Raw genomic sequence first — 22,332 nt, 5'->3', positions numbered from 1 at the left:
GATTTTCATCGTATGTCCACAAGTTTTCAAAAAGACAGTCAACCTGAGCGATCTGAAGTAGAAGAATATAAACCTAAAAGTACCGACAATAACGCCCCAAGATATGTCCCATTCATAAAAACAATTGGGCCAAAACTACTGTCCATAGAGAAATATAGAAAACGTAACAAGAAGACACCACCTCCAAAGCCTTAAGTCAAAAAAGTGACAAAGAGCGGAAGAGTAAAAAAGAGTTCAAAGCGAAGATTAAAGAGCTAAACCGTCTAATATACATAAGCAGGAATCAGGAAGCACAACACCAATACCTGGATCAATTAAAGAAGCTTAAAGATAATGGGTTCCAGCAGTTCAAAACAGCAAGTTATCAATAATAACACAACGGCACTTGGGGTAAACGAAACATCCCTTCTTATAATCGGTGTAATAGCTTTAGGAATATTCATATTATATAAAGTAAATATTTATTACAAATCCTATGTAAATAGAAGGATAAGTAGAGCCATTATTACATCTGCATAGTTGAATTATAAATTAATTATTAAATTTTTAAAAATTAAAAAAAAAAAATTGTTGCACAAGTACAGACCTCACTCAATTCCGTCACTCAAAAGAACAGTTCGATAACAAGCTATAAAGACCGAAAACCAACTTAGTATACGAATTGTCAGCCTTACAAATTAAAGAACTGGGTCCAGAGCCTACACAATCTGAAAAATCGTTAGTACATAAACTAAACAACAAGAACGGTTTGACAGTTTACACAGACGGTTTAAGAAAAGACATTCAAAATGTGGTATTAGATGCACAACCTAAAACGCTTTTAGAAGTTATTAATTTGTCATTAAGAGTTGAACAGACGCGCGGGAATACAAACAGAGTTTTAAGAGTACAAAAAGTATCGAACCAACCCGTTGACTGTCGTAGAAAACGTCGTTGAAATCGTCGTAGAAAATTATCAGCCGTAATTAATTATGAGACTTTTACAGTCCACTTGTTCTTCGGAACAACAAATTATGAATTCCATTTGTATACTAAACTACCACAAAATAAACAAATCACAATATTAGCAAGAGCAGAACAGGTGATACCACTTAATATAAAAAAAAAGAACTTTCGATAGTGTCGTATGAAATAGAGAAATAACCACTGGAGTATTCATAGCGAATACTATAATACCAGCAAAGGGGATAGCTCATATAAAAGTACTAAATACAAATGACTACGACGTCGATTTCATAAATATACAATGTGAAAAAAAACCACTATTTAATTACAATATTGTACAATATACACAAACTTTCACTAAACAAAACCGATACAAAGAAATATTAAAAAATATTAATACTTCGTCAATAGACCCAAAAGACAAAACCGAATTGCATCGGATAATTAAACAGTTTCAGGGCATTTTTCATTTGGAGAATGAAAAGCTATCTGTAAATAATTTTTATAAACAAAAATTACAACCTACAGATAGAAGTCCAGTGTACATTAAAGACTACAGACTTCCGCAGAATGAAATAGATAGGCAAGTGAAAGAACTGCCATTATAGAAAATTCACATAGTCCATATAACTCACCCTTACTATTAGTACCAAAGAAGAGCAATCCTAAAGACGACAACTAAAAGTGGAGTGGATATACAAGGTGAGATGAAAAATCTGCAACAAAGTAAAACGCCATAATTTTTTCATTTTTTTTAAATTTTATTGAATGAAAGCAAAAAATGTCGGAAATAACATCAAATTTGAGAATCGGTTTAGATTTGTTCGAATTGCCCACCTTTGGCACGAACTATGGCCTTCAAACGGCCAATGAAACCATCACACGCTGCCCGAAAGTGGCTCTGCGGTATTTTGTCCCATTCTCGGCGAAGCGCTTGCTTGAGATGATCGACACTTTGGTATTTTTTAGTTCCAACCTTGCTTTCCAAAATACCCCAGGCACAATAGTCCAACGGATTGGCATCCGGAGATTTTGGTGGCCATTGTGCGGTGGAAATGAAGCGAGGAACCTCATTTCTTAACCATTCTTGGATGGCGCGTGCTGAGTGCGATGGTGCTGAGTCCTGTTGGAATGTCCAAGGTCTGCGGCCGAAATGTTTGCGTGCCCAGGGCTTCAGAACTCCCTCCAAAATATTTTCGCGATAGATTTGCGCATTTAATTTGACACCACGGTCGATGAATACGAGCGGCGAGCGACCATCGGCTGTTATGGCGGCCCACACCATCACCATGGCCGGCTTTTGAGTTGTGATGGCCAACCGAAGTTGCAAATTTTCAGCTGACCTCTCTGGCAAGTAAACACGATCATTTTGTTTGTTTACAAACTGCTGGATAACGAATGGTTTCTCATCGGAGAAAACCAAATTCGGCAGTTCACCACTTTCGGCCAAGCGAAACAACTCTTTAGCTTTTTCGAGTCTAACTTTTTTTTGCGCATCAGTAAGATCTTGCACTTTTTGGAACTTGAATGGCTTTAGTCCAAGCTCATTTTTCAATATTTGCCGAATGGCATATTGCGATATGTTCAGCTCACGAGCCATTTTTCGTCCACTGCGACGCGGATTTCGTTCAATTCGCTTTTTCACTTTTCGAACCATTTCTGCCGATGTTGCTGTTTTTTTTCGTCCACTTCCTTGACGTCGGGCTACGCTACCAGTATCATGGTAACGAGCGATGGTACGAGACACAAAACATTTATTCACTTCTAAATGCTGGAGGGCTCTAACGATAGCCACTTGTGGTTTTCCAGCCAAATGCAAAGCAATCACACTATCACGCTTGAATTCCATCACAAATAACTTTTTTTTTGAAAAATTCCCACCAAAATGCTTTTGTGCGCTTGTAAACAATATAATGAGCTGTCACTAGAATAAATCTGACAGCTGTGGGACGAGCGGTTTAGAAATGACAGCAGTCTGAAGTTGGTTGCAGTTTTTTCATCTCACCTTGTATATGGGATTAGGTGTATTTTTTTGACATGAGTGATCTAATAGAACAGGTAACTTGACATTAGTGCCTAAACCAGTAAACATATGACAAGTAAAAAAAATTAAAATTGGTATTAAATTTTATAAAATAGTTTTTTATATAAATATATATAGGTATGTATATATATATATATATTCACAGAAATTAAAAATTCCTTAATAAATAATTAATTTCTTCACAATTATTAACCTGTCAGTCATTTTCAAAAATTTTATTAAAAATATTACTCTTAAAATATTTGAATTTACTTATTTACTTATTTTGTTTTTGCTTTATATGTTGATTTTCAAGCGAGACGTGTTCCATTGGAGCATTCATGTGAAAAAAATACACTTATTATTGCCAATAAATCGCAAGTTCTATTTGAACAGAAATTTAGTCATATGCTGCGAACCGGATCTGCTTGCAAAAAAAAAAATGTATGCTGAAGTGTGCATGTTATTGGAAATCCATTTCTTAAAATCTGTAATTATTTTTAGCGAGCGAAAAAATTTTTTTATGAGGCTTGATGATGCATTTTTAAAAAATAGAAAGAAATTGTTAATTTAGAGCTCAATAAGATTCTACTGTGCTAAAAAAGTTCGTCACCGCGTTAGATGATAGATTTTTGAAAGTTGTGTGCGAAAGACGAAAGTTTAACAATATTATAGAACGTGCAATAAAAATTGCCATTGTCGCAGAAGCAAAGAGTAACAAGAACTACAACATGACTTTGAGGTGAATACTTTTTTTAAACGATAATCGCGTTTCAAGGGCACTAGCGATGCGAATATTAAAAAGAAGTATACAAGCAGCGACATCTTAAATAAAAGACAATGGCAGAACTGTAAAAATTGTGGGTGAAGAAACCTAGAAAACAGTAATTGTAAGTTTAAAAATTGCGAATGCAATAATTGTTTGTTTTAGGAAGAAATTATTGTGAATTAGACTGAGACTAATGATTTTTCTTATATAGTAAATAATGCCGAAGCTGATTTTTCCATTTTCTAAATCTAATCTAAATATATCGCGTCCCTTCGCCATTGACGCAGAAGTGAAAGATATTAAACTCGCATCTGTGCTGGATTTTGGAGCAGCTTACTAATTTTTATCGAAATGAGATATATTTTTATCGAAATGAGGCTCCGAGAGCATTTCTCTAAAGGCGGATTTAATGTAATCATCGCCAGATAGTAGTTTGAAAAAATGTTTTTAGTACACTTTATGTATCCGTAACCAGATTACAATTTTCGTCCTTACAAGTTGATGTTTCAGTCTTAAAGGCTTGAGTCAGAGAGTTGACTTTTTGATAAAATTTACGGGTATTATTCTTCATTCTACACACCTCGATTTCCTTTCGCTCACGCCTTACTTGATGTCGTTTCTTCTGTCTGAATAGGTACCTCTTTACCTTCCTCATTCCCAGACATTGTACACGCACGGTTCGCATAGCTGCTGACTGCAGGGTCCTTCTATAGGCTGCGTTCTTCGCAGCAGGAGATTGGCGACACTCTTCGTCGTAACATTGATTTCGTCACGAGGACGTTGGAAACCAAGGACATTTTCCGTAGTTGTGCGTAGAGAACAAGAGATGCACCCTATTGCCTACCGCCATCGGGACAGGTTGTTTAATCGGCTAGAGAGTTGAGCGGCGAAGACTTAGACCAATGTGACACCCTTAAGAATTTGGCACCTGTCACTATAAACAGTTAATACTGGCTACAAAGTCATTGACATGGGCTAGAGAAATAGAATTTATCTCTTTTAGCAAATTGAAAAAGTACGGAAGCAGGGCATTGTAACAAAAGGTGTATTGGTGATTTCTCTTCGTCATCCTTTATGCAATGTCTACAGTGTAAATAACCCCTCATATTGAAACTCACGGCATGTACTCCTAACGGGCAGTGTCTCCTAATAATTCCCACTATTTCAGATAGTGGGAACCTATCACTAGTAAATGAATAGGTTGATTAGTTTCTCTAATCTTCTCTTATTAATTTCTGGCTAAAATTCCTTGGGTTAAAGTAGTTGGTCACTGTTGACCATCTTCTTCTAAACATCTGATGTACTCATAAATTTATTCGATGCCAACAGGAAGCAAGTGGTATCCCACACGTTCTTTTCCCAGAAGAATTTGGTCAGTCGTACTATGCCTTGATAGTTCAACTGCCTTACATGTCCCTTGACCGCATCCGAAAATAGTCAGCCATCACCGTAAGTGATGTAAGAACATTCAGTACCAACCTCGAGTTTATAAATGATGAGTTTAAAGATTTTATAGCTGCCTGACTATCAGTAAATATGTTTATATAATTAACGGAAATAATATTGTGTTTCAGCCAATCCGAAACTTCCCCTATACCAGATATTTTGGCTTGGGAAACGCTGCAGTGATCTGGTAGCCGGAAACTCTGACTGAGATGTGGTTTAGGGCAGTATACTCCTTCTCCTACTTGTTCATCTAACTTTGAGCCTTCTGTGAAAAAGTTAAGGCTAGAAGGAATGAATAGTTCAAAATTTCTATCCACGATTGTGTTCGTAACACAATAATCTGTTGTAACCGGAATGAACTCAATTTCTCTGAGGATATAATCATGCTCCTGTCCACACCTTCTTTCAATCGCTAGTTCCCTAATTTGTAAAGCTGCCCCGGCTACCCCGCCTTTTGCAGTGATTTCGATAGGTAAAACATTGAAGATGATATTTAGGACAAGTAACGGCGTTGATTTTAACGCTTCACATAATGACATCAGTGCAGCGCTTTGAACCTTTTCCAGTTTCTTGCGTAATGTTGACCTATTCAGAGTATCTCTAAAATAATACTCCATACAGAAGAGTCGGTCTTACCACCACATTATATATCCATAGAACGAACTTCGCGAAGAGTCAACCATGGCCTTTTCAGTCCGCCCAATAACATTCGGTCTCCAATTCAGATTAATATCAATTATAAGACCTAAGTATTTGACTTTATCATTTACAATTAGAATTTGACCTCCCAGGATATGTAGTGTGAATTCCGAAATCTTGCATTTCTTAGAAAAAAACACTAGCTCTATTTTGGTTAAATTTATTGACAATCCGCTATTAGGGGTCCATTTTGCTACATTAGATTACTCTGCATTATCTCACTTATTGTATTCAAAATTTTCTTTTTGTAATCAAGACCAGATCATCCGCGTACGCGGCCACCTGACAACCCGCATTGTTCAGATCAATAAGGAGACCGTTAACTGCAGCTACCCATAAGAGGGGGGAAAGTACTCCTCCTTGTGGAATCCCTCTATCAACTTTCTTAGTTTTTAGCGTTTCACCCCACTGCGCTACGATTGTTCTGTCAACCAGCAGTTGTGTAATGACTTCAATTACTCCATTGTCAATTCCTAGTTTTCGTAATGCAGGCTTTTGTGAGGGTTTTTACCAGGTTATCTAGCGGTTCAGAAGTCTTTACTTCTACTGTCCAAAACTTCATTGCTGCCTGCAGTTATAAATGTAAGTTCTACTCCTGTATTGCATATGCAAAGATTACAATCTACAATGAAATCGAATAATGTCTGACCTCTTTCTTTAATATCCGATCTTTCCCAGATCGTGTCACGAGCGTTTGAGTCGGCTCCAATAACCACGCCCGTCATCATTTCCGCTGCTGTAGTTACGAGCCGCTTTAGTATTTCCGGTAGTGGATTTCTTGTATGTCGTGTATGATTACACCACCCATACGGTCTTACCGTCGATTTCCAAACTCATTGTTGCCTGTACTAATCTTCCTCAGTATTCTGCTGCCTTGACAGCACTGATTGCTCAGGTGGTTTCTCTAGTAAGGGTTGGTTAGACGTAATCTTCTTCGGTTTTTCCGTGGCATCGGTACGATAGATCCTAAGGCTCACCTTCTCAAAGCCGTAGGAGATTACATACTTCTCCGACAACGGTTTCAGCGTTTCACTTTCAATAAGAGACCAACTTGTGTGGTCGGTCCAGTAGGCTCCTCCAAGTTTATTACTCTCCAATTCACAGTCGGAAGGTTGAGGTTGCATATTCTGATGATTTTCAGATTCTGCTCAGGGTCGGTTTGTTTGATTGGGATCCAAACCCTGGCCATAGAATGAGACGGAATATTCACCGCTTCAAGTCTGGCTCCTAGCCAGATCTCTCTACTTTGAAGATGGCTGCCTTGTACAAGGTAACCGATCTCGCATCCTTGCAAGTGACCATTTGTCCTTGAAATCGCAGGTTTTGCTTATCATTTCAGAATGAAGTGTTACTTCTTCAGGCTGAATACACTAAAGTGGTGCTTCCGAAAGCACTGCAGCCCCAAGTATTAAATTTGTTACACGAGGGTCACTGGGGTAAATGTCGTATGAAGCAGATGGCAAGACGATATATGTGGTTTCCTTTTATTGATAAGGCTATAGAACGTATTCATGATGATTGTTCATCTTGTCAACAAGGTGCAAGTTAACCAAAGCGAGAATTTTCTGTGTGGCCAGAATCTAATAGGTCGTGGGAAAGAGACCATTTGGATTTCGCGGGTCCATTCTTTAAACATATGTGGCTCATAATTGTGGATGCACATTCAAAATTTCCATATATTGTGGAACTATCAACAACAACAGTTGGAGCTCTACAAAAAAAGTTTTCTATCGTAGGTCTTCCGTGCACTATCGTGACAAACAACGGAACACAATTCATGTCCAATGAATTTCCAAAGTTTTGTGAAATGAACGCAATTCAGCATCTCATGTCTGTTCCTTTTCATTCGGCTTCGAATGGGTTAGCGGAAAGACATGTGAGAACTTTTAAGGAAGCAGTAACTAAAATTATTAAAGAGAAACAACATATTGACAAAGCGTTGTATAAATATCTTACAACGTATAGAACTACTTCAAACCTAACAACTGATAAATCGCCAGCAGAGTTGTTACATGGGCGTCGACCAAGAACCATTTTATCGGCGTTGATCCCGAAAGTTATGGAGACAATGAAAACTCAACACAGAAGCAAATTCGGAGTTGGAGAGAAAGTGTAAACTCGTAATTATTTGGGACCGAATAAATGGATCAGAGCCGATATACAGAAATTGCTGGGAAATAAAATATATTCTATTCAAACTGTAAATGGTTATATAAAACGACATCAAAATCAAATACGTCGAAATTTGTCGTCATCGCATTTAATTAAGCTTAGGGCAGATAATGTTGATGTTGATTTAGATCTCGTTAATCGGACACCAACGGTTGAGGAAACAACAACCACTACTGGATCTGAATCGGAACAAAATCAAAGAGAGAAAGACGACAAAGTGAAGACCGACGACAGATATGGATTCACACACACTGATCAGTAAGTTTTGACTTCCGATAAGATATATAAGAATAAAGTTAAGTTGGTTAAAACACAAATTAACAATTTAAATTGTGAATTGATATTTTAGAATTGCTCTTTCTTAAAACAAATGTAATATACATGTAGGGTTGGCAACTCTGTGTCGTTATAAAGATGCCACAAAGAGTGCAGCGACGGTTGTGTGGGGTGTGAACTCTTGTATGAGTTGAAAGGTGTTGGATATTGTTGAAGTTGAAAATTGTTAAAACATTAAGTTTATACACTACAATAAATTATTAGTTATTAAAAAAATAACAAAACAGATCATATATTTCTTTAAAAGTTTGATGGCAAGTATTTGAATATTACAATTATTGTATCAATGTGGTATGAAATATAATTAAAGTTACAAATTGGCAAACATATATTACGTCAGAATTTTTTATCCAAATGAAATACGCTGTGTAACTACGAATATTATTTACGACTGACTATTTATTATTTTTCTTTTTTAAACCCAACCTACAATGTCGTGGAAAAGTATAGCAAACGTTTTCAAATCAATCATTACGTTGAGTTTTACGTACAGAACAAAGAAAATATGATGGGCAGTTTTGTGCAGCGATTATTTGATATTTAACTATTGTAATCGACTCTTGCCGATCTTTGTCGTAATTTGTATTAACTTTGCTTTCGACATTTTTCAGGATATCATCATAAATAGTATTCGACCTTATTTTCGTTCCAAAAAGAATTTCGTACGGCGAAAATTTTAAAGTTCTGTATATATAAGAGTTCAAAACTTTTTGTATACTTGGCTCAAATTTATACCATTTTGCCAAGTTATTTGCGAAAAGTTTCGACAAAATAAGTGTAATTGGTCTGTTAACTCGTTCGATTTCTTTATAACCCCATGTTACGGCAGTTGTGATTAAGACATGTTGTTACCACTCTCTGTCACGCCAATAAATGCAGCTGACGTAAAGGTTAGATATTAGTCGCTTATCACTCGTTCCGGACCTCTGAAACTATTTGTCCATTCTGTTAGTTTTTTATAACTTCGTCTTTACCTTTTAATTTAATTGTAAACATCCAAACAAACTCACATTAGGCATTTTCGGTGGCTCACAAGTGTGACAAAAAACAAGTTGCTGACCTATTTTCTCTATCTCTATTACTGGCCAAACATTTCGTCAAGTAAAACAAAAATGTTACAAACGCAATTCAAATGAATATTACAATCTTATGTCAAAAATCATATGTAAACAAAAACTCAAACAAAACTCAAAAATTTTAATATTATGAAAATTGATAAAAAATAAAAATTTCAGTGTTTTATTTTTAAATTTCACAAATTCTCCTCATACTTTTAAATTCTGTATTCATTTTAATTTTCAATTTTATATTAATTATTCATTTTATATAAAATGTAATTTGCTTACATTATGTGCACATATGCAAGATATGCTACTTGCCAAAACATAGCACTTGACAGATTGCAACAGTGATGCCGATGTCTCGCTTAGTGAATATAGGCCAGCATACATTTTTTGCCACACTTTCGAGCCAACGAAAACGCCTATTGTAAACAACACTACAGAAGACATAATTCAAAAATAAGCATTTAACTTAAGGCTGTTTACACAGAAGACATAGGTCAAAAATAAGCATTTAATTTAAGGCTGTTTATTTACAATTCTGAAGAAAAAAATTACGGCTACTAATGGTGTGCTTTTTTTATACATGAATTCACTTTATGTATAATAAACGACACACGGTATAAACGATTTCTAATCCCGTTTTAAAGATTAAAAAGATAGATTTTGTGGATCACAAAAGTTTTTATTGTTTCAGGTTGAGCCCGCAAATATAAAAGAGTAACTAGCATCAATATTAATCATTTAAGTGATTAAAAGCAAATATTTTTTAAAAAGATAAAGGAAATATCGAAGCCTAACATGGCCTTAAGCAATCAAAAACTTTTTTCGCAAATTTTCAATAATGCAACTATTTTCGGACAACTTGCACGTGTAGCCGATGGAATGAATTATTTCATCTTTAAATGTTTGACGAAATGTTTGAAGGTGTATTGAAACATGTTTGCAATTGTAAGCAGTCAAATTGTAGCGATTTGTTGTTTCGGGAAACAGTGCACCTACTTCCAATTATGATGATTTTGATATAAATCTAATTTTGTTTGTACAATTATTGATTTCGAGTTTTTTAAGTTTAAAATAGATTCATTTAATATGGCTGCAGATGATACAGAGCCTGTATCTGCAAAAAAACCTGATCAAGATGTAGCTTTCCTTAAATATATTGAAATGAATAATTTTAAATCGTATCGTGGACTTGTTGTGGTGGGACCATTAAAGCAGTTTACTGCTGTAATAGGACCAAACGGATCAGGTGACATAAAAATTTTTAAACAGTTTTCTATTTATAATCGTAAAATTATTTTTGTGCCCGCTTAATGAATCAAAAATGTATTTGAATTCATATATAAATTTAAAGAATTTTTTTATATGGCGCAATCAATACGATTATCTCATTAATAGAAGTAATAAACAATTTAACTTATTTATTTTTTGATGGTAAATACATGTATGTTAAAGAGTGTTGTACTGAAATCAATTTCAAAAGTTAAGATTATTGTCTTGGTAAAATGAAAGAACTACGTAGATGCATAGATGCGTTTCTAACAGAAGAGAAAAATATAATCAATTGAAATTGGAATTATTCGCCACGATTTTTCTGCAGGAACGAAGAAATGAAATCCATTACGGAATTTTATTACAAACTGAACTCATGTATTAGTGTACCAGCGCTGTATAAAATCAAATTTATAATATTTTTTAGTCAGCCGGTATGATAGAAACATAAATATTAATGCTTTAGCTTGAAGATCTCTTGACAGGGAAAACCCTAAAATATTAAACTCATTAATTACTTATGTAATTACTTGGAATGAATAGGAACACACGTTAAGAGTCAAATAATTCGAATAGGAAACGGTTCTCCGATCCTATCTTTTCCAATCATCTGTTTCAGTATTTGGTTGTGAAGCACTATTTGTTATAAATCATTAATATAAATTTATATGCCAATCATTTACACTTTCTTCGTGTTTGATAACAATTAATATACTTTTAAATGATATAATAATTGTATACCATTGTACCTTAATTGATACACAATTATCATTGCAAACATGCAAAATATCAATTTAATTTATTTTAATACTAATCATGGGGAAAAGGTTTTTTGTTTTGTTTTGTTTAAGGCCCTACCGAAGACCTAAACTAATTTAACTCTTGCTATTTTCTTTTAAAACAGATTTTAATAGAATACTTTTCATTTACAGGAAAGTCTAATTTTATGGATGCTATTAGTTTTGTTATGGGAGAAAAAACTTCTAGTCTGCGTGTCAAACGTCTCACTGATCTTATACATGGTTCATCAATATTAAAACCAGTGTCAAGAACCTGTTCAGTAACTGCGAAATTTGTTATTAATGATGAAAACTATTTAAATTTCCAGCGTGCTGTTGTAAATGGTTCCTCCGAGTACAGAATAAATGGAGAAGTAATATTATATGTGGTTATAATTGTTCCTGCTAATATTTTTTTTCTTAGAATGTCATCGCAAGTGTATATTTAGAAAAATTAGAAAAAATGGGAATAAATGTTAAAGCAAAAAATTTTTTAGTTTTTCAAGGTGCAGTAGAAAATATTGCAATGAAAACTCCTAAAGAACGTACTGCTTTATTCGAAGAAATTAGTGGGTAAGATGAAGTAGATGAATATGTTCATATATATATTTGTTTATATATAAAACTTTATAATAAAGATCTGGTCTGCTAAAAGATGATTATAACCGATTAAAACAAGAAATGTGCAGTGCAGAAGAGGAAACACAATTTACTTATCAAAAAAAAAAGGGAATTGCTGCAGAAAGAAAGGAAGCTAAACATGAAAAAATGGAAGCAGAGAGATATACACGTCTTAAAAATGAATATGTAAGACATAAAAACAAATTTTAACATTAAAATTATGATGCAGAGGTTTTCGTCAGATATTTTTGAGCATGTTTATTTATTATTTTATTGGCTAGATTCATTTTATTATAAATATATTTGAGATTACTTTTGAACAAACTGGTTGAGTGAATTAACTTAATTAATTTATATATATTGGGTATTTTCAATATATAATTTAATTAGTTAAAAAATATTTTTATTTTTTTAAAATAATTATTTTTACACGGTTCAAATAGTTAATAATTGAAGTACTTAATATATTTTCAATATGATATTTTCATAAAGGGGAATAGTTAAAAATTTTTTTTCTTGATTGCGTTTATACAAATATATCTAATATCTTTAATAAATATATATAATAAAATTGACTTCTTTTATTGCTTATTTACAGAATGAAAAACAAGTTGAATATCAACTTTTTAAATTATTTTATGTGGAAAAAGAAATACAAAAACTTAGAGATGAATTAGTAGAAAAACAACAGGAAATTAAGATAGTTGAATCACGAAAAGAACATGCTGATGAAATACTTCGTGATAAAAAAAAGGAAGCTGGCAAAATAAGTCGCGAATTAGCAAAAATAGACCAGGAAATTCGTGAATTTGAAACACAAACGAATAAAAAGCGGCCTTTATTTATCAAAGCCAAAGAAAAAGTAGCTCATTGTCAAAAGAAACTAAATTCTTTGCACAAAACATTGGAAACTTCACGCGAAGCAGATCATTCTCATCAACAAGATATAGTGAAATTGGAAAAACAGCTTGCGGATGCAGAGTTAATGAAAAAGCGGTATGAAGATGAAATTGGAAATGACTCACAGAGACGTGGTAAAAGCGTACATATGGAAGAAGGATTAGTTCAAGAATATGATCGGCTTAAACAGGAGGCAGAAGCAACTGCAACACAATATCGATCCCAATTAGATTCTGTCAATCGAGAACAAAAATCTGATCAGGATATGCATGATGGCGAAGCCAATCGTAAAGCATCAGTTGAAGAGAGTCTCAAAAAAATTACTCTTCAACGAGAAGAAGCGGTTAAACGACGAGATAAGCTTATGGATCACATTAAATCTTCTCAAACAGCTTTAGAGGAACAAAATCGTATTAAAGAAGAACTGAGACGTGATGTTGGTAGCTCTAAAGAAAAAATTGCAGAGAAGCAACGTGAATTAGAAAATGTTCGTGATCAGCTTGGTGATGCAAAGAGTGATAAACATGAAGATGCTAGAAGAAAGAAAAAGCAAGAAGTAGTAGAGTTATTCAAAAAGCAAGTTCCTGGTGTTGTAAGTAGAAGCAAATTGTTACTTTATAATAAATAAACTAGAATGTTCTTAAAAATATTACAATTTGAAAATTTTTAGTGATAAAATTTGAAATTAAACTAATCAAACATGCATCAATCCAAATATGTACGGATATGATACGACTTTTATTGATCTAAAATATTAAATTTTAGACAAAACATTATTCAGTTAGTATATTTTTTGGGTTATTCATAATTATAAGAGAATCCCTCTGTAAAGATGTGAATTAGGTACAATTGCAATTCAACTTCTAAGTTCCACTTAGATTGTAACATTGAAAGTGATTTACAAAGGTTTTCTACAAGAATTTTTGATGAAATTGCTATAATTATTTAAACTTTAATTTATAAAATAACACATCTAAAACTCATTTTAGGAAGAAAAATTACCAAAATAAATAAAAGAGAACTTGATGTAAAGTTTTCTAATTTTACTTTTACATTCATTTAAATTACATTATGCAAAATAATACCAACCATAAATTTTGATGAATTATAGTACGATCGTATGATCAATATGTGTCAGCCAACACATAAGAGGTACAATGTTGCTGTTACTAAGGTACTTGGAAAATATATGGAAGCGATAATAGTAGATACTGAAAAAACTGCGAGACATTGCATTCAAGTATGTACAAATGTTTATTTATTTTACATTTATATTTTATTTGTTTTACATTTATATTTTATTTGTTTTATATTCATTAGATATTAAAGGAACAAATGCTTGAGGTAGAAACTTTTTTACCATTGGATTACTTACAAGTTAAACCACTTAAAGAGCGTCTTAGGTAGGTATATACTATTATAAATTCAAAATATACTCATAAATTAAACACAATATTAAAAATTTAATAAAGTATTATTTTAAGTATAGTAAGAATATATTATTCTTTTATTTCTAACCAAAAATTATTATATACTAAGAAGATATATTCAGATTGTTTCTATAGTGAAATTTGCTATAGAATTCAAAAATTATGACGACTTTTTTTCTGTATATTCGCGAAAATCTGTTATTTCAGTTTTTCTCGCAATAGCTCTTTACATATGCCTCCAAATTATATATCATATTGAAGCTGAAACTAGTACCAATATTACAAGCTTCATAATGTCGCGGTGATTTAAATACCTTGACTGATATTATATAAAATATACTGATAAAAAACATTTTTTGTTGTGTTTTTTTTCTACTTTTTCGATTATCAAAATGATAGAACGCCTAGAAAAATATTGAAAATTTTTTTTTATCCAATGTTGATAAAGATGATTTAAAGACGAACATTTAAAAAGCCTTACCATAAAAATTGAATAACAATTTCGAGGATTATATTATATTTTTCAAAATAGGAGTTTTTACGAATTAGCCAATCTTTAATGAAATTAAAATTAAAATAAAATTATGGGTTTCAATCAAAATTCCATTTTTATAACAAAGATTAAAATTCAAAGATTATTGATATGAATATTGTATATTAAAACAATGCCCAATATTATATATTTTTATATTTAACTTTTACATGGTATATGTGTGCTTCCGACATACTTTTTACAAAAAGAAGGATTTGTTTATGGTATAATTGGCTAATAAATTACATATTGTATTAACTATATTATTAATTAATAAATCTGTTAATCTTTAACAAAATTATGAGTTTCATTCACAAATTGTACAAATTATTCAACAAAACAAGTATGAAGTCTGAGATATTAAGGCTTTTGAAATCTCAAAATATTTCATATCTCAAATTAAATTAAGCGACCTAATCAGAGACACATTTTTCATAAGCGCATTGTGAATTATTAACCAAATGTTTTCCATAGTGAAACTGCTTAATTCGATTAATGTAATATTTTAACGATCTGCCTATTATTAAAGGTCTTTTACTGTTAATGTTTTGTTAACATTAATTAAATGTAAACTTACTGAATAACCTTAATGAATAAAGTTATAAATCATCGACATTCCAACTTTAATAATGTACCCACATATACTCTTCTTTTACTTTTTTCATTCAAGTTTGTTTCAATAATAAATAGGTTCGAATAAGGTTTTACGGAATTTTGCTGATGGGTCACATAATAGTAGGTCAAAATATTATAAAGGAAGTTGTTATTGAACCCAACCAAGTTAAACTCCCGTCTATTCATATAAAATTTGATTTAATGAACATTTTTAAAGACCATGTAAAGAAATCAAGTGCTTCTCAATATAAAAAATGGTATATATTTCAATATTTAAAAGAAACAATTTTTGTTAAATTGCAAAATTTCATATTATTGATCTGTCCATCTAAATTTTTTTTTAATAAAAGCTGATATTTGACTGCTAATTTTTATGGCCACTGTACGATATAATTAACATAGTTTATTTATTGCTTTATCTGCGTAGATTTATATCATGTGTAATTGTATTTCCGAAAATATTAAAAATATATAGGATTAAAAAATACAATAAAACAACTCTAGCTTCTGATACAGTCTGATACAGTCAGTCTAATAGTTATGTATATAAAATTAATAAATAAAAAGAAAAAATAAGTATTTTAAAACTTTTAAAATTGTGAAAAAAAAATATTTATTTATAAAACAAATATAAATTAGAATTGGCCAGATAAATAAAACAAATTAATCTTAATATTAATAATTTTTTTTTATTTTAATATTTTGACTATCGATAATATATTGACCAAAATAATTTTCAGAGATGCAATAAATCAACAATTTTAATAATAATAATAATTTGTGTTTCACTAAATTGAACAATTAGCTTATAAAATAAATACAAAACTAAGTAAAGAACTTGTTTTGTCAACAATATATTATTTGTACATGTTATTAAATATATAATTACATGTAATGTTACTATATAATACTCTCAGTACTACAGTAATCTGTTATCATTATATCAACAATATTTATATATTTAGGACTATTGCTGAACCGCGTAACGTGAAACTAGTTTTTGATGTTTTGAAATTTGAACCAGCAGAGATAGAACGTGCGGTACTTTTTGCTACAAATAATGCCTTAGTATGTGAAACTCCTGAAGATGCAATGAAAGTGGCTTATGAAATTGATAGATCACGCTTTGATGCTCTCGCTTTAGATGGTACATTTTATCAAAAATCTGGTATAATTTCAGGAGGTAGTCATGATTTAGCTCGTAAAGCAAAACGATGGGATGAAAAGCATATGGCACAATTAAAAATGCTTAAAGAAAAGATAAATGAGGAATTGAAAGAACTTGTTAAAAAGTCACGTAAACAAAGTGAATTAGCTACTGTTGAATCACAAATAAAGGTACTGTATGGAATGACTGCAATGTAAACAATTAATATCGTATTTTTTTTTTTTTTATAATTGAAGGGTTTAGAAAATCGTCTAAAATACAGTCTAGTCGATTTGGAATCATCGAAAAAATCAATACATCAATTTGATGCTCAATTACAACAAGTTCAATACCAGTTAAATGAGTTTGATGTATGTATTTGTTTTACATTTTTTTTTATGCTAAATTTATAATTGCAATAAATAGCCAAAAATAACTGAAATTGAAAGGCGTATGTTGAAACGTGATCTTCAAATACAAGAAATCACAGAAAACATGAACAACGTCGAGGATAAGGTTTTTTCATCATTTTGCAACCGATTAGGAGTAAAAAATATTCGACAGTATGAGGAACGAGAATTAATAATGCAACAAGAGCGGGCGCGAAAACGTGCAGAATTTGAACAGCAAATTGATGCCATTAACACACAACTGGATTTTGAGAAACAAAAAGATACAAAAAGTAAGATATGGTATTGTAAATAATTTATTACATTTGTAACAAAATGGTTGGACTATCACAATGGTTCAACGTAACCTCAGTAGAGGGTTATGAAAATTTATAAAACATTTTTTAGTATCTTTATATAACTAGTTTCGTACGTAATAAATGTACAGTCTTTATTTACGGTGCTATCAAATAGAGAACTTTTTAGAGTTATATATATATAGTAATGCAATCTATTGGCAAATATATTGTTATTAAAATGACGTATTTAAAATTAAATAACTAAGTATTTTTATACATCTAAAAATAAATGTTAAAAAAATGTTAATATAGATATCTACATATATTATATAATATATATATTATTAGTTATTTAATTTAACTATCAGTTGGTAATAAAGTAATATAATAAATTAATTTATGTAATAAAAACGTAGAAAACGTAGAGAGATGGGAACGAGCTGTGAAAGATGAGGAAATTGCTTTGGAGAGTGTTAAAGCTGCTGAAAAACGCTATATAAACGAAATTGAGGAGGATAAAGAAAAAATGGAAAAAATGAAACAACAAAAACAATCCAAAAAGTTAATGGGTGATGATATGGAGGAAGAGATATCAAAAGCACGTCGTGATGTTGCAAATTTGGCGAAAGAAATACATAATTTATGTAGCCAAGTTTCAACAATGGAAACTAAAATTGAAACTAAAAAGAATGAACGTCATAATATACTATTGCAATCAAAGGTAAGTAATGTCGATTACTTTTGTTTTGCTTTGGATTACTCTGTAAATTTCATACATTTTTATAACCAGGGGAAGAGTCGTTAGAAAAATATACGTACTACGAAATAACTGTAATAAATTAAGAACTGAACTAGATCAAGTGAAATTATGTAGAATTCATCTTGAAAACTGTATATAGAATACAGAAATTTCTTTTTTATATTTCATTTGAAGCATTACAGCATTATGCGAAGAGACCCTGTAATACACACACATACACATACACAGCTTAGTCCTATGAATGAATTTAAATTTATAAGTGCCTGCGACTCGTTACTATAGCTATACATCATATAGCAAGATTAGGCTAATTTTTTGTCAAAAGAAATATGAAAATTGTGTCAGATATATTAACTTATTTTAACTACAACATTTTTTGTTAAATGACTTATAACGTTTTTATTTTTCAGATGGACTGTATAATGATACCATTGTTAAATGGGTCTTTGGATGACGCTGTAAGAAATAATGATACGGACGCAACGAATGTGACTTCCTCTTCACTTATTTTAGAACGGGAAAATCAGTAAATTTATCTCAAAAATTAAATGTATCCATAATATAAAATTTTTTTTGTTTTTTCTATAGAATTGAGATCAATTACCAAAGTTTGTCGCGTGAAATTCTTAACATAAAAGATGATAGTTCATTCAAGAAAATGAATGACAGTCTACAAAAAGAAATACAGAATAAACTAGATACTCTTAATCGTATTCAGACACCAAATATGAAAGCAATGCAAAAACTCGATCGTGTAACAGAGAAAGTTCAGTCGACAAATGAAGAGTTTGAAAATGCCCGCCGAAAAGCAAAGAAAGCAAAAGCAGTATTTGAAAAAGTTAAAAACGAACGTGCATCAAAATTTATTCAATGCAGCACACATATATCTGAGGCAATAGACGGAATTTACAAAAAACTTGCTCGCAACGAAGCAGCACAAGCCTACTTAGGTCCAGATAATCCTGAAGAGCCTTATTTGGATGGTATAAACTATAACTGCGTAGCACCTGGCAAACGTTTTCAACCCATGAGTAACTTAAGTGGTGGGGAAAAAACAATTGCTGCTTTGGCGTTACTATTTTCTATTCATAAGTAAGACCGTATAAAGAAATATGTATTACCCATTACTAAATTGTTCAAATCTATAGTTATCAACCAGCACCTTTTTTTGTGCTAGATGAAATTGATGCCGCTCTTGACAATACAAATATTGGAAAAGTTGCTTCATATATCCGCGACCACACAACAAATTTGCAGACGATTGTAATATCTCTAAAAGAGGAGTTTTATGGTCACGCCGATTGTTTAGTAGGGATAACACCGGCTGTAAGTCTTTTTTACGATTTATAAATTAATAACCAAAAAATTTTTATTTTAGGAAGGTGACTGTTTAATATCAAATGTTTACATTTTCGATTTAACAAAATTTGATGACAAATAGGTTATTCATAAATGATATATAAAAGCTTTAGTTTTATAGTAATTGTCCAAAGTAAAATTAAATATTAATATATAGTACATTATTGTGTTAATTATACACAATTATACAATAATACACAAATACTAAGTGTTCACTTTCAAAATATCATAAATTCAAAAATAGTCTAAGAAATGGAGAAAAATGTTATGGAAGAGCTAATTTTCAATATTAATCAAGATATGCTAAGTAAAATATCGTATTATTCAGTCAAGTTTCAATATTATAAAAAAGTTAATTTGTTAATAAACATATTACTATTAAACTATTAAATATGAAAACGCCAGTGTTTAATTTATATTATTTTAAAATTATTTACAACAAAATGATAAAAAAAATATAAACTTAATCCACAGAAAATCTTGCAAAGATAATTAGGCAGGTACTATTTAAAAATTAATATAGAATTTAAGCTTCCTATGGAAGTAATATTTAAAAAAATTGATTTTATGACTGCTTTTAAACTATATTTTGGTTTATATTGAATTTCCCGAATTTATGATATTTTCGGAAAGAGTATAGAACACATCCACGCATTTTATATATCATATAATTGTATTAAGAAATATAATTATTGTTTGTATATTATATTAAATATGTTTTGATATTAATACAAATATAATATAATGCATATGGAAAATTTTGCATAAACTGAATAACCAAAAATTGTATTTACTTTGCCATTTTTAAAATAAGCAGTAGAAAGCAGGCAAAACTAATGGTGATGGAACGGGCTGATACCACAGACTCTGAATAATGAAATGTATCATCTACAAAAAGTGTTTCTATATTATTTTTCTATTGCTAAATCTTACCTTCTATCATAGAAAAACGTATAAACAATTACTTTTCCCAAAATTGTAGATTGTGGTCTATCTTATCCTCTACGATTGAAAGGTGGTCAAATTGAATCAAATTGAGTGTGATGTATAAAAGAATTATTCCGCACACAGTGACACACAGCAAAAAACGTCCACATAGGACACTATATTTTTATCTACAATACACTTTTATTTATAAGACTGTGGGTCTTACCCTACATTGATTATCTAGGTCGAATATCTTTTCTGAATACAAGAAAGTAGATGTCTAAGACTTTCATACAGTATTTCAAAATATATATATATCTACTTTAACCAATGTCGTGTATATGTTGTTAAATCTTTCTTGTAGTATATATATATTATATATATGATATTATTATATACATATTTTTCTTAAAACCTTAACTACACTTACCAGAGCAAAATGGATTTTGTCACTTATTGCGTGAATAAGAAAGTCTTTTAACAATGGAAATATTCATTGTTAGGCGCAACAGTGAATGTTTTATTAGGCGCAACATTCATTGCCATTTAGAGCTCGTCGGGAATCTCACTTGGACGAGTGTAAGTAGTGGTAATTTGACAATTTTCTGAATCCTAAATGTTAATACAGGAATGTAAATTTTTTACTTTTATAACTTGGTAATGAAAGGAGCCTCGCAATTAAGTTGTCGTTGACGTCCAGAATGGGTCTAGCTTCATCACTGGTTTCTATTCATTCATCGTTAAAAAACCACTATTAATTTGCTATCGTTGGTGATTTTCTAAACACCCTAAATTGATTCTAAATCCCCATTGTTCGATTCCAATAGTAACACTAAGTCATCCGCATACTTCAGCAAATTTTTATTTCCCGTTGTTATCCTAACTTTAATATAATCAAGTAAATTGTATAAAAATAAATATAAAAATGGAGCTCAATAAATAGCCTTATTTCACGCCTTGGATTGTTGGAGTTTGATAGCAGTGTATCATCAAAAATTAGAGCGGAATTATCTTTATATAAGTTTATAAGGGCTTCTACGGTTCTCGTAGACAGATCAATTGAATGCGCTTGAGAAATCTACAATCATTCCCATTCCTACTGTTAACCTAAATTTATTGTTAATGATCCTGCACAAATGGAAAATGTTATCATAAAGTAACCCGATTTAAAGCCGGTTTGGAACTGTGAAATTATGATTTTGCAGTTTAACTACACATTAATCCCTCCTAGTTGGATGATAAGTTATGTAAACGCATCGTTTTGGTTGCGTTTTGATACGTCGTTTTGTAAAAAAATATTGTCAGATGATAATAGTATTTTATAAAATGATCCTGGAGCGTTCAAATAGAACTCATAAGAGCTGCGTTATGGACCAGGTGCTTTATTGTTTTAAGCGTCTCTTAATATAAGTTATAGTACATACATATCAAACGGTGAGTCCAGATAAAAATCTATTGCGGAGGGTAATCACTAATGTAGATTTGCATGGGTATTATATGTTTGTTTGTAAGCAGAAGGAAACCGAATGATCGGTCTGATCAGAAAACGGTTTTGAGAAAACAATGAAGCTATATATGTATTGTAATTGGTTAAATGAAAACATTCAGTACTCAATAGCAGTTGAGTACTATTATCAGTGTTAATTTTACCCACAATAACGAAGTATGTTAAATTTTCTTCCAATAAAAGTGATTCATTTTTTCAAACTCTGGGATACTCTGGGATTACGAGGAAGTATGGATATTGAAAAGTGAGGATATTTTAGGTATATTGCAATGCGTTTAGAAATATTTTTGTATTCTGCCTAATATTTCCAAACACAAGATTTTCTTGTGTCACCAGAACGT

General features: G+C 31.4%; 1 protein-coding gene across 2 annotated transcripts; it reads left to right on the top strand.

Moving 5' to 3' along the window:
- Positions 1-3,294: 3,294 nt before the first annotated feature.
- Positions 3,295-19,930, top strand: LOC119686220 (structural maintenance of chromosomes protein 1A). 2 transcript variants are annotated; one of them, XM_038100734.1, is made up of 15 exons: positions 3,295-3,858; positions 11,659-11,879; positions 11,930-12,078; positions 12,144-12,312; positions 12,725-13,618; positions 14,138-14,266; positions 14,347-14,429; positions 16,569-16,941; positions 17,008-17,121; positions 17,177-17,432; positions 17,855-18,159; positions 18,609-18,724; positions 18,787-19,290; positions 19,347-19,524; positions 19,577-19,930. In XM_038100734.1, the coding sequence occupies exons 2-15, from the start codon at positions 11,673-11,675 to the stop codon at positions 19,637-19,639; spliced, it is 3,540 nt and encodes a 1,179-aa protein (XP_037956662.1). In that variant the 5' UTR covers positions 3,295-3,858; positions 11,659-11,672; the 3' UTR covers positions 19,640-19,930. The 2 variants fall into 2 exon arrangements, with proteins under 2 accessions (XP_037956662.1, XP_037956661.1); XM_038100733.1 differs by lacking the exon at positions 3,295-3,858 and adding an exon at positions 9,716-10,703.
- Positions 19,931-22,332: the final 2,402 nt, after the last annotated feature.

The sequence above is a fragment of the Teleopsis dalmanni genome, chromosome 2, assembly GCF_002237135.1.
Source record: "Teleopsis dalmanni isolate 2A chromosome 2, ASM223713v2, whole genome shotgun sequence".
Classification (NCBI taxonomy): domain Eukaryota; kingdom Metazoa; phylum Arthropoda; class Insecta; order Diptera; family Diopsidae; genus Teleopsis; species Teleopsis dalmanni.
The sequence above is the reverse complement of the archived record's forward strand: the minus strand, read 5'-3'. Positions and strand labels throughout refer to the sequence as shown.

What these genes read in the sequence shown, in the direction of transcription:
- LOC119686220 (XM_038100733.1), top strand. Translation starts at nt 10,544, where the DNA reads ATGGCTGCAGATGATACAGAGCCTGTATCTGCAAAAAAACCTGATCAA. An exon ending in TTATTCGAAGAAATTAGTGG is followed by an intron (nt 12,079 to 12,143) that starts GTAAGATGAAGT and finishes TTTATAATAAAG; the next exon opens with ATCTGGTCTGCTAAAAGATG. An exon ending in AAAAGCAAGTTCCTGGTGTT is followed by an intron (nt 13,619 to 14,137) that starts GTAAGTAGAAGC and finishes GATGAATTATAG; the next exon opens with TACGATCGTATGATCAATAT.